The following is a 25,108-nucleotide window of genomic DNA, read 5'->3' on the forward strand; positions in this document are numbered from 1 at the left end:
GAATACACTCTTGTCTGCATAATAAGACACATGCATTGTGTGTTTTTAATTGTTTAACATCAGTAAATCCCAGTGCTATTTCAGTTTGCTGCAAAAAGTAAGTGTGTGCTATGGCCCTTAAAAAAAAAAGAAAAGTAATCCTGTAATAATACATGTTTGAATGCTGGACAAAAACCACTACAAATCTATAAACAATATCTGCAGTACCCTGCGGACAAGTTAGTTCAGTGCCACAAAAGACTCAAAAACAGTCAATCAATCAATCAATCAGTCAAGAAAAACCCATAAAGCACTCTAAGGACCATATAATCCCACTATGAAATAGTACACACTGCAAGCTCCTGATAATATTTCATTATAAGAATAGTCATTTTTGTCAAGGGGCAAGCATTAAGAGAGATCATAATGGAGAAAAAAAGGCCACGGCTCTTTATGTGGAACAAAAAGCGACAAAGTTTAAACTCATAAATACATTGGTCGGATCGGGGAGGCTGAGAGCGCCAGCAGTCTCCGCTGTCTGGTGACGCTCTTCCTTCCTTTCCCACCCAGAGAAAGCTGAGCCTCTCCACAACTCCAACTCTGTGCTTAGTGTGAGGCACCGTGAAACCGTCTTGAAAACTATACGGAATAATTATATGATCATTAGAGAATCAACGGAGGGATTCTACACCTGGACCGGCGCGTTGAGTGACTCGCCAAGTTATGCGTAAAAACGCGCACCGCTTGTCGTGACGCAGCGTCACCGTTGTGGATGTAGAGTATTTCTCCGTGGCAACCGACTGAAAGACCGCTATTTGCCAATGAGGATTACAAATATGATTGGGATTTTGTGGGTGTATGTAGTGTTCCTAATCCATTTATCCGGTAAGGGGAACTTTTTGTTTCTTTAAATGTAGTTTGGTGGCATCAGAAATGTGACTTATGTATATACTTCTAGACATCTTCCTTAAAAGTATCCGCTACTTTATCGTCTTTTACTCTTTTATTTGATTACTACGTGTTTCACACTTCACTTAAAGAAAAAAGAACTGGAGATTGTAGTGTAATGTGTGAACCCTTGGGGAGAACAGGAGCTCATCCCGGTTTCCTGCCATTGTTCTGTGGATCTGGAGCTGAATTAACAGCGAGCAGGAATGCTTGATAAAGTTTTCTCTGTCATTATTAAGTTTGGCACTTAAGTTCCTATAAACTGTGAGCCTTTTGTGCGTGAACTAAAGTCATGTGCTGGAGTAGCTGGTAATGTTATATTAGGTAATCCGCTACAGGCAAAGTGCTGGAAAATGTCATGTGTTCACTGGATATGTCCTCACGGTGTTAAATCACAGTTTTTATTTCATATGTGATGCGTTGCATGAGGTCAAAATTGCACCACCTTACTGCTGCGGAGACACACTGGATGCAAACCATTTCTTTGCCATCATGTGCAGGAATTTTAACACTGTAGACTATTTTTGAGTGGGCTGCAGTCAGGAAAATGAGGAGGTGTTGATGTCATGCTGTAGGCAATCAGCCAATCCAGTGAAATGTTTCTGACAATATTAGATTTGCAGCATGTCTTGAGTTGCTGTTGCTGCTGTTTGTATGCGAGCCAAGTTGCACGGTGTGGAGATGATGATCAGTGAGGTGATTGATTCAGAGTTATTTATACAGTTTAAGTGTCACAATAAGATTTGCACAGAAATCCATTGGAATCATTCGTAATAAAGTAAGCACTAATAACTAAGGAAGAAAAAGAAGAAGAAAAAAAAAACACATGGTTGAACATTGCTGTAAGGAGAATAACCAGTGTGGCACGTCAGATGCTGAGACAGATCTAACCCTGATCGCAAAAAACAGTCGAACAACTTGTTCATAACCCAGGCTATGTTTATCATTAGTGAATTATCACACATATAAAAGTATTTTTGGTTGCTGTTTGTTGTAGGCTATAGCTCTTAACCTTGATCCCTATTAGCCATTCCTGTGTGAATTATGACTCACTTGCACATGTTAAACTACACTTGTCAGAGTAGTTACAAGTTGGGTCCATATCTTTTTCCATGCCAATATGTTTTGATGGGTTTTGGGACCAGGGAGAAACTACACTGACTCAGTTTGGGTCCAAGGCTGAAGTTTGTGTTGTGCATAACCAACAATGCTACTTATGATTGCTAAAATGCCGCTTTATATAAGAGAGTGACCAGCTGTTTCAAATATAACACCACTTCCTACAGATGCTGTGATGGACTTGACCATGATCTCCACAGCAGAGGCAACCAGCGTCAATTCCTTCTCCATCTCTTGCATCAACGGTGACCGCAAGCCTGCCCAGATTGACCTGGACATCAAGAAAGACAACAAAATCCTCATAATTCCCAAGAAACCCAATTTCAAGTTGCACAGGCCCAGGAGTAAGGAAGTAGTGGCCACAGACTTCCGTGAGCTGGACAACATTGGCATCTTCTACTGTGAAACCGTTCAGGAGGTTGCCCCGCTTGACAAGGTCACGATGATCAACAACTTTGGCAGAGGTATGTCCAGAGGCCAAGAGTGCAGACAATTACACACTCCTCCTGTTTTGACGCCATACCTTACCTGTAACCTCATCATACGTAGAGATTTTTACACAGATGACCCTCCTTTTTTTTTGTACATACTTGAAACTTATACCTTGCCTCTGTGGTTTGATGCATAATGTTTCTTCTCTAGACATTCATGTGCTTGTGATCTGTGTTTGTCACAGCAAATTTTGTCCCAGCCCACCTGACACTGACTGCCAACAAGGGAGAGACAGTTCACCTCAGTATGCAGCTCCTCAGCACCCAAAAGAGAGATGTAACTTGGAAATACAACGGTGAGCCAACTTTACCAGTGTAGAGGTCATGTGTGGTGACAGGGGAGTGAGACAAAATGGAGAAAATGAAGTACAATGGACTGGTGACAAAACAGGACTCAACTAACAGTAAAAATACAGTGAACAGTGAATAAAGAGTAAAGTGCTGTTGTCTTTTGAGACTCGAGTAATTATTCAACATTATTTTTGGTTTGGGGTTTGAAAAAACGGATCCAAGGAAAATTTCACACTAAAACAGAGTAGACATGAACATGGACATGGAGGCAAGGACTCTGTTTTAACAATTTATCAACAATGATTTTGTTTTATGATACTGAATTTTGCAATGTGCTTTGTGTGTAGGGAACTACTATTACATGACTCACTGGAATGATGTGACCAACAGCACTGCTGTGCTGAGTGTGGAAAATGCAGCTTATGCCAACCAAGGCATCTACAGCGCCAGCTATGTGGGGGACAGCCCCCTTCAGGGAGCCTGGATGAGGCTGATTGTACGAGGTATGTTGAATCGTGCACTGAAAAAAAGTGATTTTGTCTCATATTCAGTCTTACAATCTTAGTTTTATCAAAATCCCAGATGCAATAACGCTATCTACCTCTTCCCAGAATATGCTTGAATAACATTTCATTTTCTTGATAGTAGTGGGTTGATCTGCCTTATTCTGCCTTGTTTCAACATACTTATACTTGTTCCCAGAAAAAACTCCTGAAACAAGTGAAACTGCCCTGGAAAAAAGTAGGATTATCTCATTCCACTGGTAGATTTAATATGAGACTAAATGATGTGTTAAGATGTAGCATTTTTGTAATGTGGCGTGCACACAGTTTGAACAGAAACACACCTGCACACAGCCACACACAGAGACATCACACATGCACATGCACAGTGGGCAGTATACTGTCCATCTCTGTAACTACCTAATAAAGCAACTCCATGCTTGCTGTTTTGATAAAGTATACTGATGAGAGGAGATAATATATATTTTTAAGCACTGATACAATTCAGATGTAGATTGTGCAAAAGAGGCTGCAACCTAATGTGAGGAAGACATCACAATCATTTATGCAGTGAGTGTGTAAACAGTATAATATGTATTTGAAAGGGTTGCCCAGTGTCAGTGTTCAATTAAATTTACTTCCTGAACTGAGTGCAAAAAAACTGATTTGACCCAAACCCTGTGCCTGGTGGTGCTGGACACCTTGGAGGTTTGTAATTTTTTCTTTGAAATTGTATCCTTAAGGATCTTCTTTCCTTGCTGCTTCTCTGCTCTGGCCCCTCTTGGTGAAAAGACAGCACTGTACACAGGAATATTCAGTGTACACACACCTGAGGATATTAAGTAAAATGCATGGAATTCTTGCTTATTCTGTATGTAATATAATGCTCTGGTACAGTAAGATTTGTTTTTTCTTTTTTATAGACTGTCCCAGTATGAAGTGGGGTCCTTACTGTGACATGGACTGTCCAGAGTGTCTCAACGGGGGAATGTGTCATGATACAGATGGAGACTGTATCTGCCCTCCAGGGTTTATGGGGACACGGTGTGAGACAGGTTTGTGTTTGTGTAGGGCTCAGAGAGAGTTTGACAGACAGTGACTGTTTTGTCTTTGTGGGGATGTGTGTGTTGATGTGTGTCTGTACGCCCAAACAGTTATCGGTCTGTTGTGTCATCAACACCAAGTTAATCTCATGTTTGTCAATTTCAAGTTGTAATAATTAGTCTGCTCACTGTATTTCTGCTTCACTGTTGCTCCACCCCAAATGAAACAAGAGAACGCACACTTTGATACACATAGGACATGCATACCATGAAGAATATGGATGTAAATATATGAAAGATCATCTTAATTTTGCATTCAGCCGCACTTCACCAGACCCACTATACAGTGTTATCTCTTTATAAATGTCTCGCCTCTGCACATGTAAACACCTGCTGACAAGGCTCTGCACCAGCGGCGCAGTAGGCTGTGTCTGCTCAAAAGGCGACACACAAAAGTCCAGACACTTGGTTTGGACATTGAAAACTTTACTTGGATTCTTGGCAAGCTTGGTGTACCGTTCCAGGGTCAGGCTCTTTTTCCAAGGCAGATGTTTACACATACAGATGTCAGATATTTCTATAGAGGTAACAATCAAAGTTGCTGTATTTTCTAACACATGAATGTGTGACTGCATACAAAATTATTTTACAAAATTGGCCAGGCATCATTTGCACCTTCAGGCAATGCTCAGTGATAGAGATATTGGATTTGTGTTACACTTAGGCCAAATTTGGCTACTGCCTGTGCTGTAAGTCTACATAACATCTTGATTTAATGTTAGAGGTTTTATAGTATGACTTTAGGTAGGCACTGAAGGAAATGTCAGTCATCATTTCACAGTGTGCATTTTGCCTGCCTCCCTATAGCTGTCAACATGCTTGCTTGATGAAAACATATTTAGGAGTATGTATCCTTTCCCATGCTGTAAGCAGTGCAGTGAGATGTAGCCGTATAGTAAAAATCAATGTGATAAAATCAGTGTGGTACGGTCACTGTGCCACAGATACTAAATTACTGCTATTACCATTATACCATTAAATTGACCTGTTTTTGCAAGCAGGGTCAGGGTCATGGTGGAGCAAAATTGAATGATTTTATTTATTACAAAATTCCACATGTCATAATCCCTTGTTTTCTAATGGCTTCCAGCCTGCAGAGAAGGAATGTTTGGCCGAAACTGCCAGGAGTCTTGTGGCTTAGGGCTGGACTGTAAGGGGCTTCGCTTCTGTCTACCAGACCCTTATGGCTGTTCGTGTGCCAGCGGCTGGTTTGGGAGACACTGTGAGATGCGTGAGTCCTTTATGGTTTCTGTGCATCATCTCATGTATCTGTCTCTGAAGGAAATCCATTGGAACTAAAGCTATATTTTCTTTGAGTAAAAACAGATTTGTGTGTTTCCTATACATTGTTGTGGTTTTCTTAGACTGTCATTTGTATCATTTAATTTTTTTTATGCTTTAAGTGGAAGGATAGTATTCTTATGTCACTCAACTGCGAACAATATCCATCCTTCAGTCATTAAAGTGCTCAGTTTAAAAATCTTATATTTTGATGACTTCAGTGCAAATTAGCTTGTCTCAAGAATTTTATTGATACTACTCAAGCACTGATCAGTCTAAAGATGCTGGCATTTGTCTGAGAAAACTCCTGAAACATGAAAATGTACTGGAAAGAATAAGGAATTTTCTCACCCCATGGACCGAATTTGTCATTTAGCACACATGTCATTTTGAGTTAAACTCTGCAATAATCTGCTTTCTGTTTTCAGCTTGCCATAATGACATGTATGGGCCAGACTGCCGGCTGAGCTGTAAGTGCCAGAATGGAGGAGTTTGCAACCGCTTCAGTGGATGCCAGTGTCCCACAGGATGGAGGGGACAGCACTGTGAAAAGTCAGGTAGGTATTGTCACAATTATACCATCCTTACCTTTGCTCTGCCTCCTCCTCCTCATCTATCATCTATCATCTATTGGAGCTTTTCTTTTCCATTTGTTCCTCTAGCTTTACTTCCTCCTTCTCATCACCATTACCATAACCAGTATTACATAATGGTACATAAAAAATGAAATGTAATCTGTTTTGAACTGCTGTAAGAAAGGTACTTAGACTCAGATTTTGCAAATGGTAAAGGTATCAATTATGAAGCACAAACATAGTGTCAAGTTTCATTTTGGCCCCATTTAATCATGTTTCCAGCATCGATGCAGTTTGTCTTATCAACATCTATTCAATGGCAAAATATTTGCTGGGACATTACATAGTTTTGAAACATACTGTTGCAAAAACAACTCATATATAGGTGTCTGTCGATATGTTCATTCTGCTGTCGGCCTTCAACATCATTTCACACATCACTCTGTTTCTTCCACCTCCTGTTTTTCTTATCCTATGTCATGTTCATCTCCTTGTTCAGACCGGGCTCCGCAGATCCTGGAGATGGGAAGCAGTTTGGAGTGGAATCTGAACTCCAGTCCCAAGATCTTGTGTTCAGCCACTGGCAACCCCCTGCCCAGCCACACCAGCATCGAGCTGCGCAAGCTGGACAGCACTGTGCTCAAGGTGGGAAGACAAGAAATTGTTATCATAAGTCGGCAGCCAGTGGGTCAAAGCAGCATTGAGGAAGACACTGATTCTTTATCTGCTCATTTGTTATAAGCCACTGGGAATAACAGCCCCAGCTAAATGCCTAAAATATCTGAACTGAGCTGGTTACATAAAATCAACAAGTTTGTTTATGGACCCCAGGAAGACTAGGTGTTCCTAATTCGTCTGCTAATGGGAATCTAAGTGAGATATTGAGCAGTACTGTGCCTTTAAGGCTGGGCTAATAACTTCAAGGTTGAGTAAAGCTTTGAGGAAGTGAGCAACACAATGGGCTGACCAGATAAGACTATATCGCTCTGCAATGCAGCAGTTAACATAGTTTGCTAAGTGACGAGTTCAATTTGTGTGTTGTTCTTTCTGCCTTGTTCCCTCAATGTTAGAAAAATCTGATAAAGAGGCGTCCCAGACCTTTCCACAGGAACAAAACAAATCTCAGAGTGAAGACATTCATGTCAAAACCATCTGGCACTGGTTTGGGCTAAACACACAGACAATAGGCTATAATTTGTTCTTAAAGTTCTTCCTTTAGGTAAACATGGCGCTCTAGCCAACGCTGACCGGGCTGTGGGGTTATGGTGTTCATTATAAACACATTCTTCATGTTGCTTAAGACAACTAATACTTCCTAGCACACAGTCAGGGTGCACCGGACATAATTAGGAAAGCAGAAAAACTAATGGAAATGTGGTGTGTTATGCACTGTGTTATGTATGTTACACGCAGGCCTCTCGCACAACCATGGACTCAAATAAGAGTACAGCTCAGTTTGAGATACCTTGCCTGAGCGCCGAACACGCAGGGCTCTGGGAGTGCAGGGTCTCTACCAACGGAGGCCAGGACTCCCGCAAGTTCAACCTCACTGTCAAAGGTCAGAATGTGTGTGGTTTTGTGTGCTATAATATCTGCATGTGCTATGAATAAAACTAAGATGTTATTCCTTGTTGTTCATATCACAAGATACTTTTAATGTAATTCAAATAGAGGAGAGGATGAATTTATTGTCCATTTACAGCAGATGGGTGTGCCAAAGCAACAAAGGGGAATCCTCTGAATTCTTCTGTCAAATTTGTTACCAAAGAAAATACGTTTTAATTGTCTCAATCTGTCTGTTCAGAAGAAGCACTTGTGGAAATCCCCTTGAGTTCTGCAGAGTTTTCTCAAACAATTCCTCTCTTGGGTGGGACAGCAATCACAGAAAATTTGTGATGACTACAGTGTGGGTGAAATCTTTCCCTGTGCCTGCTCAGAGCCCCCAGTGCCCACCACTCGTCCCAAGCTGCTGGAGAAGAGGAGCAAGCAGCTTGTGGTGTTGGCGATGGACTCCTACCGAGGTGACGGCCCCATCATCTCCACGAAGCTCCTTTACAAGCCCATGGCAAATGGAGACTCATGGTCCTCCATCATAGGTGAGCATGCAAAGACAGTTACAGTGGACCAGTACACACACACCTCTTTCAGCTGACGTGCAGTAAGTATTCAGGGATTATGTAAAATAAAAATGAAAGTTAATGAATTAAAAATGGAATCAAATGATGTATATAGGTATATAAGCCATTAGAGGCTCTTACACAGGCTTGCACCATTTTATGCCACGTCATAATTTTTATTTTATTGTAAAAACAAACATTACAGCAATTGGCCATGACCAGCATTACGGCACACTATGATGAAGTAAGTGACCCCTAAATACACACAAAGATTATCAGTCCATTTACAAAATTTATATATTTGCAACGATGTCAAAATCATTCCATTTATAGCTCTAAATCATAACAAAATAGATGTACAGACTTGAAAATTCACTTTTTCCAAGACCGATAAGCGCTGCAATGGAAATGCTGGCACAGATGGACAAAAGTGGATTATATTTATTTCAAAGAAACACCCCAACCACATATCTTTTAGAGCCCTCTGCAGCTCAAGTAACCAAAGCCTCTCTTTGTAGAGCCTTTTATCTCCACCAGAAGGAGTACATGTCATATCCCACTGAGTTTAAGTGCCTGGCCAGTTGCAGAAATGAAGAAATTAGAGACTGGACTGTCATCGCTGTACTTAGTCTGCTTAATAACATAGGATTCTCCAAACAATAATATGTGTAAAAAACACATTAATAATGCATTTTGCTAAATTATATTTTTATGATGCTGTTACTAATGCATGCCTTGGGCAAAAGGTAATCCAAATTTAATTCTGTGTATGATCAAGCAGCTGTAATATAATCTTAACCAAGCCTACCCTCACTTTTATGCCAGTCTACAGTGACAGAGAGCCCATCACCCTGATGAACCTGAAGCCATCGACACGCTACCATGTTCGGGTACAACTGACCCGTCCTGGGGAAGGAGGAGAGGGGGCCCCAGGGCCAGAGGCCATGTTAGAGACTGACTGTCCTGGTAAGAGTCAAAGAGGCAGCCGCTGCTAATTTGGGCCGTCTAGCAAGCATGGATAGCACACATACCATATAAGGGTGTATTTAAATGGAAATGTTGCTTTGGGAGCAGTTGTTTGCACTAGGAACACAAATATCACTGTTTTGAATCACATGTAGTGCTTTTAGAAGCACAATTATCTTTTGTTTAGAAGTTAGGGCAGCTTGGTGATCGTTTTTCATCATGTCTTCTGAGCAGTGATTTTCCCTGGTCTTAGTGAGCCAACTTTGACCTTTGTAGGCAGACATGACCTGACAACGCAAGCTTGGGTAAAATATAGAGAACACCCCAAGGGACCAAGATATCTGTGGTTGAGGCTTGGCTAAAATAAGATGTAGATTCCTCAGAATAAAAGCAAAGAATATCAACCAAAGCCTTGTCAACTGGCCTTTGTTGAAGTCAGCGAAGAATCATAAAACCAGTTAAGGCTTTGAACATCCTGTAATCAGGCACAAGAGTAAGGGGCTTTATTCCATGCTGTCTGTGGTGCAAGGGGAGAGAGAGTATGTGAGTTTGTGAGTGTGTGAGTACAGGAAGGAGCAAGTAATTGAAATGGAAAAGTGACAGGATTTAGCCTGTGTGTGGATTGTGATCAGAACAGCCCCCACTACATGGGTTTGGTAAGTTTAAATCTTTGACAAGACGTGGGTTAGAAAATGTGTATTGTCAAGGTGAGGTCGGTTTTTTTAGACTGATACTTTTCAAAAAATCATCAAAGTGTTGTTAGCGTATATCAGAGAGGGATACTGATGGTGTTGTCTCAGCCAGAAAGACCTTCTACTTTTAAAATTCTTCAAATGTTATTTTTGTAAGGGAACTCTGGCCTCTTTCACATTCAATTTGTAACAGTCTGTTTTGATTTCATTGTCTCTTGTGCTTTTGGGAAGGACCAGAGAACATATTGAGGCCATGGGCAAGAGACTTAGAAGTTGTATTCTAAACCACAAATGACGCAAAGGCAATTCTACATCAAAGGATACTATGATACTATGATATAAACTATTTACCTGTCAAACAGGTCAAACTCATAACACAAAAGTGGATAGGAGAATAGAAGATTTATGACTAACTTAGGAAGGAGAAATATAAAAGGAGCTGTAAATCCCTTCAGCTCATCTTGACTGAGTGTTCTCTGTCACTATAGAGCCCACAGTTCGGCCTGAGATTGACATCAGCTCGTGGGAAGGCCGCAATGCTACTGTTCGCTGGCGATTGCCTGGCAGCAACGGTGTGGGCACTAGTGCAGGTGCAGCCAGCGGCTTTTTAGTGCAGCTCTTCGGGGAGAGAAGTGAGAAACTTTGTGAGGAGACCACCCTGCTCAATGTGCTTTCCACCAAGTTCCACAACCTGGACTACCAGCGAGACTACACCGTAGTGGTGCGCCTCATCAACTGTGGCAGCCAGGGGCCGCCCTCCAAGCCCTACACCTTGCGCATCAACAGCCAGGGTAACTAGAACTTCTCTTCTTAGTTAGGCACAGGTTCTGGGAAAGCACATTCAATTGGCCAGAAACACACAGGGTGGCAAATGAAGCTCCTCAAAGTGGCTACACTCTTTAAAAAAATTGCAGCATTTTCAAGGCATTTGTTGTGACAATGCATTTGGGTATATCTTTCAATATATAAGTTCACATATTGTGTCTGCTTTTATTGCCAATAATGCATACATAACACAGAATAAATATATGGGAAAAGTAACCACAGCTCCTTTAAACAGTCAGGCAAAGAGTATGATTGGTGGATGCTGGCTGCTTGTTGACTCTCTCCCTGCCCACAAATGTTGTTTGGATTCAGCAAGTGGTTAGAAATTGATATTCAGGTGTCAGAACATATACTACTTTTGTATTTTTTTCAGGCAATGCAGACATGATGCAAAACATAACCGTTCAACAGTAATGTAATGGTTGCTGTCAACTTCTAGTCGATGATTGTAAGACTTTTCTCTGAGTAAGACTGAATGTCATTGAGATATCTTTCCGTCCCTCAGGCCCATCATCACCACGCAACGTCCAGGCCCTGCCGCTGTCCGTGTCAGCTGTTCAGGTGAGGTGGCAGCCCCCTGAGGATCCCAATGGAGGCATTGTTAAATATGTCATAGAGTACCAGCCAGTCGGCCAGGGAAGCCCTCACCCTTGGGTGGATACAGACGATGGGAATAAGACCACCAAGGACGTGACAGCACTCAATGGCAGTACACTCTACCAGTTCCGTGTGAGGGCATTCTCCAAAGTCCCAGGAGAGTGGAGCAAGATTGTTCATGCGATGACTCAAGGGGATGGTGAGTTGGCATTTATAGTCTCCACCACCTACTTCTGTCCAGCATCAGCACCGCAGAATGTTCTAAACCTTTCCTCTATGGGGTTACACAACATTACCATGTGGGAGTCATGGAGTGGCTAGTCTTTTCAAAAGGAATTAATAAGAAGTTGAATTTCTCTCTCTGGATGAGTCTTAATGGTTTTCTTGGATATAAGTTTAGGTCCCTCATAGGCTAAAAATATCTCTGAATGGAAAATCTCTACCATACTTTGAGATAATATTAGGCTTGTTCCAGCTGGCCTTGAGCATGGCCACCCACAGAGGAAAGATTTCCTTAGGATAATTATTCATGCACATTGAACAGCCTATTTATCTCTACTCTCTAAAGATCATCTCCATCTTACCACATGCTTTTTTCTCACCATCACCCACCGTGCTCCCCATCCTCCCTCTTCAACCCCAACCCCCTTCTCTCTGCCAAACAAGTCGTCCAGAGTTTCACCCCGACCACCCAGGGTGTGGTGGCGAGGCCTGCTGGGGAGGGTTACCAGCTGTTGGTCGCAGTGGTGGGCTCAGTGACCGTCACTTGTGTGACCATCCTGCTGGCACTGCTGGCCCTCTTCTTCATTCGCAAGACCCTGCTCAATCGTCGACGCACATTCACCTACCAGTCAGGATCGGTGAGATATTGTACACACTAACATTTTTTCCTAATGTTGTTTGTAGTAGTGTTTTTAGGCTGCTTTTACTTCTAAAGCTCAACGGGATCCATGGAATGATGCCTAATATCACAACTCATTTTACAAGGCTAAAATCTATTCAGAGAAATTCCTGCTTGAGATGCCTTTAATATATTTGTATTCATTGCTGAACTTGGGTCTATTCTCCAGGGTGAGGAGACTATTCTGCAGTTTAATTCAGGGACTCTGACCCTGACACGGAGGCCCAAGCCCACCCCAGAGCCCCTCACCTACCCAATCCTGGAGTGGGAGGACATTAAGTTTGAAGATGTCATTGGAGAAGGCAACTTTGGCCAGGTAAATAATTTTTAGTTATTTTTTGCTTTCTATATACTTCTATCTTATGGTCACCATCAAATTGTTTTCATTTGTACTAGGCATTAAATGTTTGGGCTAACAACAATTTCAAAACCAGGTCATCAAAGCCATGATCAAGAAGGACGGCAACAAGATGAGTGCTGCCATCAAGATGCTGAAAGGTAACTTCTACCATATGTATGTGAGCACACAGATCCATGTATGCCCTCGCAAACACACAGACTCACTCATGGATGTAGCAAGCTTATAACACAGAGCAAATAAAATCCCACCCAGTGCACACTCTCATTGATGTGAAAATTTCATTTCAAAGAAGCAAGCCAAATCTGCTTTGCTTGCACTTTACTTAACTATGCTGTGTGTGCTGATCTTCCTGCAGAGTTTGCCTCAGAGAATGACCACCGAGACTTTGCAGGGGAGCTGGAGGTGCTGTGTAAACTAGGCCAGCATCCCAACATCATCAACCTCATAGGAGCTTGTGAGAACAGAGGTGAGTGAGCGACACCTAGTGGCCCTTATGGATACCTACATGCATAAAGCAATGACGGCAGTGTTACCTTAAGCAGGGATGATGATTTTCAATTTGACGTGGGACAGAATGGAGCAAAACTGTAAAATAACATATTCAATTGTTGTAAAATTGCCCATAAATGTATACCTATTCAAAATCTTCCATCACAAATTCTGTTAAACGTGCCGTTTGCCATATGGCCAAATGACTTGCATGCCTCCAGTAAGACAAGAAACTGTTTTGTAGATGAGAGATTTCTACAGGATCCTGACTCTGATAATTGAGGTCTTAATGTGCAGTACTGTACATGAAAAGGTTAAATTCTCCCCAGTCCCGATCCAAATAGATACGTTCATTTGACCTGCACCTGGACAGCACCAGAGTGTCTCCAACCTAAACATCTCTCTTCTGCCAGGAGCATTTTGCGCTATCACATTTGTTTGCCTTGTCCATATGCCACACAAGCAAACTGCTGCGGCATTTATATATCTGTTTATTTAAAGTTTCTTTGGACCCAATTCTTAGCATGAAGTATCATTTTTCCCAGCCACATCCGATGGCTTTTACACGGAATAATTCAATTGCTTGTGTTTGATTTAGAATTGATAACATATGAGAGAGGAAGTTTAGCATGGAAAGTGCATCAATGGGGAGATTACAAAACCAAATTATCCTTGAAAATTATACTTCTGACTTATTCACTGCTCGTCCCATGTCAGCGTAGTGCTAGATCGTGCAGGTTTGCAAGCCTTTGCCCTAGTGTGTTTACATCTGTGTTTAACTCTATCTTGTGAAATTCACCCGGTGTGAAGATTTTTTTTCCCCCATTGTTTGGGGTCTGCTGGTGTGCAAGACATTATTACACTAAACATTAAATCCTAACAATTTGACACTGAAACCAGCATGAGTGAATTATTATTTTTGGTGGCATGCAACATTTTCCCAGTTCACTTCTCCTCAACTCCTTTCACTTTTATTGTGTTGGCCCATGGTTGCTGAATAACTACTGAGGAGAAGTGGTCAGGCCCATGCCTTTGGTTTGAAAATTTTGCCTATGAAGAGGATGGTCTCTGTGGCGGGATCTGTGAAAAGAGCCATAAAGGGGCTGGACCTCGATGCAGAGGCCAGCACTTCTTTTGGAGCGCAGCAGAAATAAGTCCTTGCAGCATATGCAGCTGGTGTTGCTCTAGTCTCATCTAGGGTCTAGATTGGCTTGGTTCACAATGCAAGCTATAAACAGATAGAAAAGTGGAATGGAGGAATTGTAGGAGGGGGAGAAAGAAGCCAGATAGGAGGAAGGACTCACAGACGTGAGGAAGGAAGGTCGAAAACAAAGAGGCATGAATGATGGAGAGAAGGTAGAAGGAAAGTAGGGAGGGAGGGAAGTGAGAAAAGAAGGAAGGAAGGAAAGCTTGAGGGAAGAGATGATTCCTTCAGGGGCAATCGGCTTGCGTACTTCCTGAGAAACCCTCTCAAGCTTTACCTTCTCTGAAATGCCGCTGAAATCTGCTGCAGCACCAAACACATCTGCCTTCCCATTTTACTTAACACATCTTTAAGGGAATAGGGGGTCTTTATGTGGAGTGTGGGAAAAAATACATTGTATGACCTACATGAGAAATAAGGCAGCACCCAGACCGGCAAGCAATGACTGTGGTGTATTTGTCCGGGTGCAATTGGCCTGTCCAGAGCTTTTATTGCAGAAAGGAAAACATTTTCTTGCATTGCACCAAAGAGACTCCCTCACACTGCCAAGTAACACAAGCTGTTCCTTAATTTCTATTAATTTGTGCATGTGGAGGGGAGGCCATGTTGTGGGATTTTTCTGCTCTGTGTATTTTCTGGTTTCAGTTACTGTATTTATTCATACAATCTATTCTGTTTTTCTGTCTGTGCTAACACACCTTTGCCCGGTTGACTGTATCTTAGTCCTAGCAGACCTGGAGCAAACTCACTGTTTAGATAGACAAGATACCTGCATAAGAATTAGGTCTGTCCACAGGGCATTCAGCATTGAGTTTAGCATTTCATTTAGGTTATTCAGCACCAGCCATGGAGTAGGATTGCAACACTAACTCTGCTGCCACTGAATACAGCATTGCACTGACTGACTAACAGCAGGTCCTCGCTTATCCTTACTTAGGCCTTATGTGTTTTATTCTGAGCAACGACCTCCTCCAGCACAATCAGACCATTATCTGACAACATCAGTAGCGTGGTGTAGAAACTGTTGAAAGGCAGGAGGAAGACCGAAGCAGAAATTGCCTGGTCATAGTAGGTGATGAATGTCTTCCTTTTGTTCATCATAGATCTTTGAGCCTAGAGTTCTTTGTAAATATAAAGAAAGGATCGAAGAATACCTTCTAGTGTCTTCAAGTGCTGCACAACAAAAACAGAGACAATAACAACTGGAAAATAATGATTGAAAGGCAAACTCATGGATAAGTCAACAGTGTTCTACCCCAAGTCATACAAAAAAAAAAAAACTGGTTGGGTTTTTTCTGGTGGGCCGACGAGGAACATCCAAACAGAAACAATCCAGTTGTTTGATTAGTTTGTCCGTCTTCACGTTGGTATTCCTATCGATGTACTTATTGATGGTAGTGGTGGTACTCTCCTTGGTGTTGGTGAAGTTGTCATCAAACCCTTCCAGCCAGAACAAATGTTTCATGACCTGCTGAAGGTTAGCTGAGAGCTGCTATTTGCAAATACAGCAGTTCCTGAACTTACATCTCCTGCAGCCATCTGGTTGAGCTCTGTGAGGATTTCATGAAAGGCCTGCTCTACCTCTGTCTGTGTCAATACAGAACTGTTGAAGCCCAAGCCCCGGGCCAGCTGCTGCTGGGTCTCTCTCCGGGACCCTGCAGACAGGGCAGCCAAGGCCATGGTCACATACTTTTTGGGGGAGAAAAATACATTCTTCTTGTGGGAGTCCAGCTAAGCTGCTAACTGCTTGTACAGGTGGCAGGCACAATCTTTGTTAGTTGTTTCTGTGGGTGAGTAAGAGGCTGCTGCTGCTGCTACTTTTGTTGAATTCAGGTTAACAGTGCTCATGACTTGTGACATCAGAGTTACAGTTTATGTCTCGTTGTCCAAAGACACCAAACCACAGATGAAGAACATGAGGGAAATGTCCCAGTTACGGGAAAGATCAGAGGAACCAAACTTTGACGTAATTTTTTGGTATATGCTCTATTTAATATCACATCCAGCTCGATTCAATAGAATGATGAACCCATAGCAACACAGCTGCTATATCATTTGTTGCGGCTCCCAGTTAAACAGTTAAAGGGGCGACTGCAGCCTCTCTCTTCTCTTCCCAAGGTCAAGTCCTCATGGCCAATACTGCCCCTATTGTATTGCTCACTATAACCACTTATCTGTCTGTCTTTTCCAGGCTACCTGTACATAGCCATAGAATACGCCCCTTATGGGAATCTTCTAGACTTCCTGAGGAAGAGTCGAGTGTTGGAGACTGACCCGGCCTTTGCCAAGGAGCATGGCACCGCCTCCACCCTCACCTCCCAGCAGCTCCTGCAGTTTGCTGTGGATGTGGCTACTGGCATGCACTACCTCAGCGACAAACAGGTAGGAAGAGAGACAGAGAGTGGGTGTGTGGGTGGGCGCTTATGCATTTGTTCGTGTGTATGTGTGGGTGATTGAGTAAGTGAGCAGTTTTCTTACATCTGTTCTTCAGTTGCCCTGTAGCAAATTGATGATGTATAAACTTACAGTGTATTAACTTCTCAAAATTAAATAACAATCTGCTAAAAGTCTGGAAATGTGATACAACTTGCAATAAGTTCCTTTATAATGTAATAATATCAGATTATCGCATTGCATTACATTATTACATTAACTGGTGAATATTTTATAAGGGGTGTGACATATACACCAATTTCTACACTGACAGAGGTTATTACTTGTTCAAACAATTTTGAGAAACATTTTGCTACGTTTCAAAAGTTACCAGATTATTTTTCAGATATTAAATTATGCCCATAAAAAAAACTCTTATTCAGCTTATTATATATTCCATTCCATGAGGCTGACAGTGTATTTGTGTGAAGGATTCATGTTTGAGGTCAAATTTTCTTCTTTCCTGCCTCTCCTCTCCTCTCCTCTCCTCAACAGTTCATCCACAGGGATTTGGCAGCCAGGAATGTTCTTGTAGGAGACAATCTTGTGGCAAAGATAGCAGACTTCGGCCTGTCCCGTGGCGAGGAGGTTTATGTTAAGAAGACCATGGTGAGTGGCGAGGTCATGCATTGTTGCACTGTTTTCAGAATATTCTGGTTTTGGAATATTTGCTTTCAGCCCATTGAGAGCAACACCAGTTGTTCAGTTGTTTGAGAGACGAGAGTTTTTTTGTTTTGTTTTGTTTTAATGTCCTTTCCGCTTTTCAGTGGTTATGGCCTCCAGGGCACTAATGGTGGATATTCTACCATTGTTTATCACTTCTGTAGTTGTTGCAGACTTAGATTCACACTCATTTCAAGGCAATTTTGAAGACAAAAACAGAGCTCATCTGTGAATATATTAAAAGGCCATGATGCATGGCATAGACAGTAACATGCATCTCCGAGTATTCCTGCAAAACACCAGAATATAGTCAATTTTCAGTTATTGTTTACCATGATTTGACACAAATTCATGCAGAATAACATGATTTTATGTATAATAGGCAATTACCTGGCTGACAGCCAGCCAGTAATGCAGAGGTTTTGATAACAATCAAGACAACTTGACATTGATGAGATGAATCCATAAAAAAGCCATTATCCCCTACCAATTTCACTTATTTAATCTATTACAATCACAAAGGAGATGTAGATGAAGAGAACCAGCCAAGTTAAAGAAAGTTTTTCAGGCTTTGAGACACCTGAGTTGTGTGTTGTTCAAAAAGGGCTGCAACTCGAGTGCTGCATCTACCACCTTGTTATGCATCAAGCAAATTTAAAATGACAGTGCGTTGTTGTTTGACTTGCAGGGGAGGCTGCCTGTACGCTGGATGGCCATCGAGTCCCTGAACTACAGCGTGTATACGACCAAGAGCGATGTGTGAGTGTCACATCCTGATTCCTGAGGCACATCTAATCTAATCCCAATAAGAGTAACTTATTAGTATAACCATGATCCCTTTCTTCTCAGTTCCGGCTTAGTTTTACTGGAAGCCTTTCAGCATCATTTCAACCTCCAGTAAACTTAAGATAATAAAAAAAACACAAAAATGCCTACCCAGAAAACTACAAATCATGACCCCTCCGCCCCCTCCTTATACATACACACACACACACATACACACACAAAAATCCCTCTGTCACTTGTGGAGTGATAACAATGTGCTGTGAAACTGATAAGCACAACCAGGAAACCCAGGGTACAACTTAGCAGACGGACTGAGACGTTGGTCTGTCAACTACAACCTATTTATACACAGCCGAGAACAAGCTGAGGACTGAAGGACAGCTAACGGAAGAGGGGCGAAGGCTGGCTCCAGGACAAGAGAGGGTTGTAAACATTGTTAAGAGACGGAGAGACAGAGTGTGTTAGTGTGAAAGAGAGAGAGAGAGAGAGTCCAAGTTATAAAGATATGAGACAGAGTGAACAGGGAGGAGGATGTAAACAAGATTTTCTTGTACGGAGAAAAAAAAGAACAGAAATGACTAGAGAGAAAGACAGACAGATGGGGTAAAAAAACAATTGTCAGCTCACATCATCCAGCACACTGTTTTGTGGTGCTGTATCTGAAACCACTGGTGGTTCACCTACTTTGCTGGCCAATCAGTCGGCAGGAGAGTTGTTGGCTTCAAACTGTGGTTTTGTTCTCTGCATCAAACTTTATGTTTCTTAAAAAAATAATAATAATAAAAAAAAAAAAAAAAAACAAGATTGACACCCCTGCACTTATTGTTTTACCTATGAGTTTTATGGGTCCTATTGGGTGATGATGTTTTCCAGTACTATAGAAAATACTATGAAAATCTCCAAAACTAGCACTTTGGGGGGGATTAGAGTGTGTGTAGATGACATAAAAGGCAGTTAAAATGTGAAAAAAAAATAAGTTTCATTCCATATACTGTAAGCACATTGGCAATTGTAACATAATGCTATTTAAATAAGTGTTAATTGTATCCATTATCATCAAGAAAAGAGTCCGCTGAGTTAAAAGATTTTACTTGTCATTTCTAAATGCTGATGTTTCTGTTCAGTTTCAGATTGACGCAGATTCTTTTTCTTCATCTCCTATCTTTGTCTTTTCTTCTTTACTGACATTTTGTCTCATTCGTCTTTTCTCTCAGTTGGTCTTTCGGCGTTCTTCTTTGGGAGATTGTAAGCTTAGGTAAGTAGACTGCAGCTTTCCGTGAACTTCTACACAAATTACACTCATGACAAATTTATGGAGTTCAAGTCCTTTTTTGTTTGTTTGTTTTTACCAGCCGCAAATACCACCCACAGGCTAACAGGCCAGAAAAATTAGAGTTTCTCCATGCAGAGGCACTTTGGGAGCACTTTGCAACATTATGTAATCACCCCCAGATTCTGTGGTTCTTGTGAAGAAGAAATATAATTCACTGTAAGAAAAAAATACATAGAGAGATTTAATATATGATGTGAAAAGTTGGTGAAAACTTTAACAGCGCCCTCAGCAAGCCTGTCAACCCCTCTCTGTGTTTATAGAGCTTGAGGGGTTTTATTCAGGTGTTTTTCTTTTGAATTTGACTGTCTTTAAGATAATATCTGAGCTCTTCCATGGAAATCAGTTTTTAACACTTTCTCAGAAAGTAGATAGACACAGATTTAAATGCTGATCAAAGCCGTTTTGCAAGGCAGACCTCACGGTTTCAACCACAACTTTCATGCTCCTCAGAGAATGGCAGAGGTGCACATCTACAGCCTGTACCCAGGCCCAGACACATTAGTTGATGCCGCAGCGCATTTTCATTCCTTTTGGAGGTTACACAGCACATGAGCCTTAATATATATTATCAACCGATACTGAGTGCTGAACAGTGTTGTCTTGGACCATGCATTTGGAGACACTGAATGAAACAACTGATAAAACTCATCTTCCTGTCACCATTTTAGAATCACAGGCCTCTGTGTGCCAAAATGAGAAACTCAAGACAATTTCCTTTTATATCTGACATGCTACTTGTTACTTTGGGCAAAATTTCCAATACCAATATTTAATTTTAGTCTGGCATTCCCTCCCTCCTGTGTTGGCTTTAGAATTGCCCGTTGGGATAAATAAGGTTTTCTGAATTGAAGTGAATTGACCATCCCTACTTTTTGCTCTGCACACACAGTTGAACTGATGATGATGATAGTGGTGAAAAGCCCAGGATAATGATGATGATGATCTGGGAGCAAAATGATGACGATGGTGATGCTTTTGGAGGGAATAGTTATTGCAACCTTTTTTTGGCCAGAACTGTAGCTTACAATCCTTCTCCTCCTGCTGCTCATTAACTTTGTCATCATCATCATCATCATCATCATCATCATCATCATCATCATCATCATCATCATCATCATCATCATTGTCATGCCACCCTATTCCTCCTTCACTAAACTGTTTCAGTGGTGTCTAGATGGTAGCCCTAGATTTGCGAAACTCTCGTGTATGCGCACTTGATTCAGCACAGTAATGCTTTACTCTTCCTTAACCTTACCCTTAACTTTAATCCTAATCTTATTCTTAAAATTAAGCCTAACTGCACTTGCGAGAGTTCGAACACAGATTTTAGAAGATGCATTTATCATCTAGACTGGACCCTTTCTCAACCTGCTACCTTCCCCTTGCTGTCTCACCTCTGTGTTTCCTGCTGTGCTTGGAAATGTTTATTTCTTCTGTAAAAGTAAATGAAGTAAAATGAACACCCTGTCCCTCTTCCCCCTCCTCCTGTGTTTTTCAGGTGGTACTCCATATTGTGGGATGACCTGTGCTGAGCTTTATGAAAAACTGCCCCAAGGCTACAGGATGGAGCAACCCAGAAACTGTGATGATGAAGTGTAAGTAACCACCGTAGCTAAAAATATAGAAGCTAGAAGCATTTTTTAAAGATATATCCTAAATTGTCCTTGCAAAAACAATGAAATTTTGCTGCAATCCAACAGCAGAGGACATAAGATAATATGACATAATATAAAACAGAAATAATAAAAAGGAAATACACAATAAAAACACAATAAAACAGTATAAAAGACAACTTGGAAGACATATAACAATTACCAAAAGAACAATTAAGCTGCGAATCAGAGAACGCTGTGTTGCTGCGACAATGCACGCCACCATCTTGATTCTCATCTTTCTTTCTGTCTTTTTTTCCTTTTTTCTTTCCTGCTTTCTTTCGGATATCTCTCCCTGTCCAGCTACGAGCTGATGAGGCAGTGCTGGAGGGATCGGCCCTATGAGAGACCTCCATTCTCTCAAATCTCTGTCCAGCTCAACAGGATGCAGGAGGCCAGGAAGGTAAGACTTAAAAAAAAAAATACAGCTATCACACTGTACAAGTGTCTGGTTCACCTAGTCTTAGTGGGAACAGGAGTATGTGATGTTTATGAAATTTGTTTCATAATTGTTGCATGCAATCTCCTCTTTCCATCAGCCTAAATAAATTTAAATTTTAACTGCCACTGTAGCATTTCACAGATCAGGATGTTACAAGACTGCCCTCACTAGCCAGAACTGAAGAGTTTAATCCAATGACATGGCAAATAGTGTTAAAGGTGCTCTGTGTAAAACTGCAGGGTCGACTGAAAAGAGCACTCTTTCAGCTAACATGAAATGTGGAATGAGCACGTAATTTGATGGTTGTGGTTCTCAGCCCAGCTTAATGATAAATTACCATGGTTTTTGCCAGTTGAGTCTAAGAGTGCTTTCACACATGTGGCTCATTCGCTTTGCTCTGATTCAGAAGAGAAACTGCCGCGTTTGTCCCCCGGTTCGGCAACATTGAACCGCACTCCAAAGTTGTAAACAAATGCCAGCAAACTGTTCCCTCACTGGTCAGAAAACTGATTTGCCTCAGAGCTCTTTGATTTTCCCACAGAGAGATTTGTAATGACAAAATACTTAAGCTCTGTTCATACCTCAGCTTTACGGTTTGTGTGTGTGTGCATGTGAGTTTGTTGTTGCATCACCATCTCCTAAAAATTACATTCCCATACACCTGAATGGTATTCTTAGTTACATTTAGAGGGAAACATTGAGTCGTTTCGCTTGGTTGAGTTGATGCGTTCTCATTGCAAACAAACCACTGCAGGTTTGCTTGGAAGTGAGCCTTTCTTGGCGATCTCAGCCTGCCTCTTGTGTCCCACATTCAAGTGCAATTGGTGTATTCACACATCCCCAAACGATCTTATCCGTGGGATGAAACACACCCTAAATTGTGCTCGCTTAACTCAACCCTGGGTAACATTCCATAGTGCGCCTTTACATTTCAATTCTGATTTTAATGCACATTCTACTATTCTCATTCCACTTTCCAGGCCTACGTGAACATGGCGCTGTTTGAGAACTTCACCTACGCTGGAATTGACGCCACAGCAGAGGAGGCCTGACTACCAGCCCCCCCAGACCCTAGCACGCCACGTAGCCACAAGAGGAAGTCCCCAGGCTGGGCACCGCGTTACTGCCACCCACCTGCAGCTCCACGACGGGACAGGAGGACGCGGCGCTCTCCCAAAACCACCTGGCTATAGAGAGAGGACTGTGAAAGGACACTGTGTGGAGGTATGAGAGGTGGAGGAAAGACGCGAGGATGGCTGGGTGGCCTCGGATGGAGAGCTGGATTTGTGGATAGCCTTTGGGGATCATTGCCTCCTTCACCATCGGTCAATCCCAGAAACAAAGGATACAACATTGTGCTTCTTGCTGTGACAGAAACTACAATGCTGTACCCTTTTCTCTGAGAGACAAGGGGAAGTGGCGAACAGCACGGTGCTAGAAGACTTCCTGCACCATATCACAGGGTCTGTGGGGCGTCAATGCTGGACTTTACCTTCTCTCCAACGCCTTAAATGGAGAAAGGATTACTTTTTATGAGGAGCCAAAAGGACACACTATTGATCACATTATGAAACAGCCAAGTTCTCAGATTGTTCAGATCAAAAAGGACAGATGAAACATGCAATGTAGCACTTAAAATCAGCTGTATCCAAGTCATTTGTGTCTTTCTGTATTGTCTATCACTGCCATTTGAATGTTACTACTGTATGTATTTTGCCCCTCTTTTTTTTTTTTTAAAGAGCACGTAGAAGTATCACAGTATCAAAGTATCAAATATCTCATTACATGGTATAATATTCCCTCTGTGAGACTGTACATTATATTTTCTGTAAGTCGTTTCTCAAATAAAGCTTTTGAGTGGTGACTGGACTCATCACAAGAGGCATCTGAGCCCCAGTTGCACATAAAGTCTGACTGCACAGCATGTTTTTTATTTTTTGTTTGTTTTTTTTAAGATTTATTTTTGATAATATGCAAAAACAGAAAGTGACAAGTGTAAGTCAGAAAAAAGGTGATGACAAGGTTGAGAGATGAATGTTGTATGTGCTGTAATCTGATGGATCAATGTAATACTTTAGTCATATGGAAGCCGGAAGAGAGAAAGACATTTCAGTGTCTGCCCTGTATGCGTTAGCAGTTTACTGGCACGCTGATATGAAACCAGTTGGTGAATTTCATGAGAAATGCATATAGTCATTTCAAAGTCTCACATCTGTTGCAACATTCAGGAGTCTGGAACTTTCCTCATCCTCTTTTTTGTTGTTGTTGTTGTTTTAGTTCCTCAAAATAACTTTAAAATCTTTATAAATAATATGTGCCGAAATTGCTTTGCCTGAAATTGCATTTGTTCCCGTGCACCACTTATGCGATTAAAATGTAACTATTTATAGCTTAAGTTAGTGCTGGGCGGTATACCGGTTCATATCGAATACTGGTGTTATTTTTTTTTTATTATTATTATTTTTTTATGATATGAATTTTTCAGATAACCCAATACCGGTGTGTGTGTGTGTGTGTGTGTGCGTAGCGCATATAACGTTTGGAGCAGCACGCGGAACGTAGCGCCGCGGGACATCGTATTAGGGGGGACTGTTTTTGCAGTTGCACTCTCTAAGCAGTGGGGACTCAGAAAATGAAACTGAAGAACTTTCACCAAAAAGAGGAGCTGTGTCGGCTGTTTGGAAGTTCTTCGGCTTCAAAAAATCCTTCTGGCAAAGGAAAAGAAACTTTCCAGGCTACAGCAGCGCACTGACATAGATTGTGTAACAAAGTGAAGAGTTGCCACTCCGCTCTATTTTCACTGGCTAACAGCAGCACACTGGCTTAGCTTGTCTATTCAGAGAAGCGGTATCACTTCAGCTTATTTTTCAATCTATGTTATCACATGGATACTACTGCTCATTCATTGGTAGCTGAATTGTTAGGTCTATTTGATAAGTAATTCACATTTTTAAAATAATAATAATATTTTAACATATTGTTAAATCAGTCAAATAAGTCTTGGTGGCCTTAAATTTGCATAATAAAAAGGTTCTGTATTTTGACGGCAACTGTCATGCATTCTGATTCCTTCACTTCATTAGAATCATGAGTGCCACCTCTTTGCATCATTTTGTGTTGTCATGTAAATCTGTATTAATACTAGGGTGGACAACTTGGACATTAATGTCCAGTTGTCTGGACAGTAATGTCCAGTATTCATTTCTCATGACAGTAAAATAGGTCATTCTAAGTTAATTTACTGCAGTAATTCTTCTCTAAATCATTAGAAAATGTGGTTAACACCCAGTCGTGCATGAAAAAAGAAAATATTGTCATATACCATGAAACCGATATAATTGGTCATACTGCCCAGCA

General features: G+C 41.5%; 1 protein-coding gene across 2 annotated transcripts; it reads left to right on the forward strand.

Moving 5' to 3' along the window:
* The first annotated feature begins 595 nt into the window (after positions 1-595).
* Positions 596-23,495, forward strand: tie1 (tyrosine kinase with immunoglobulin-like and EGF-like domains 1). 2 transcript variants are annotated; one of them, XM_030050504.1, is made up of 24 exons: positions 596-864; positions 2,214-2,510; positions 2,723-2,833; positions 3,176-3,331; positions 4,255-4,386; positions 5,525-5,665; positions 6,144-6,272; positions 6,790-6,935; positions 7,704-7,848; positions 8,228-8,386; positions 9,233-9,373; positions 10,554-10,856; positions 11,396-11,686; positions 12,154-12,347; positions 12,558-12,704; positions 12,823-12,886; positions 13,105-13,215; positions 16,634-16,824; positions 17,371-17,484; positions 18,227-18,297; positions 19,539-19,579; positions 21,156-21,252; positions 21,613-21,712; positions 22,732-23,495. In XM_030050504.1, the coding sequence occupies exons 1-24, from the start codon at positions 801-803 to the stop codon at positions 22,801-22,803; spliced, it is 3,417 nt and encodes a 1,138-aa protein (XP_029906364.1). In that variant the 5' UTR covers positions 596-800; the 3' UTR covers positions 22,804-23,495. The 2 variants fall into 2 exon arrangements, with proteins under 2 accessions (XP_029906364.1, XP_029906365.1); XM_030050505.1 differs by lacking the exon at positions 10,554-10,856.
* Positions 23,496-25,108: the final 1,613 nt, after the last annotated feature.

The sequence above is a fragment of the Myripristis murdjan genome, chromosome 4 (assembly GCF_902150065.1).
Source record: "Myripristis murdjan chromosome 4, fMyrMur1.1, whole genome shotgun sequence".
NCBI lineage: Eukaryota > Metazoa > Chordata > Actinopteri > Holocentriformes > Holocentridae > Myripristis > Myripristis murdjan.

Coding starts and splice junctions, on each gene's coding strand:
- tie1 (XM_030050504.1), top strand. CDS start 801: ATGAGGATTACAAATATGATTGGGATTTTGTGGGTGTATGTAGTGTTC. Junction 12,887..13,104: donor TGCCATCAAGATGCTGAAAG/GTAACTTCTACC, acceptor ATCTTCCTGCAG/AGTTTGCCTCAGAGAATGAC. Junction 17,485..18,226: donor TTTATGTTAAGAAGACCATG/GTGAGTGGCGAG, acceptor TTTGACTTGCAG/GGGAGGCTGCCTGTACGCTG.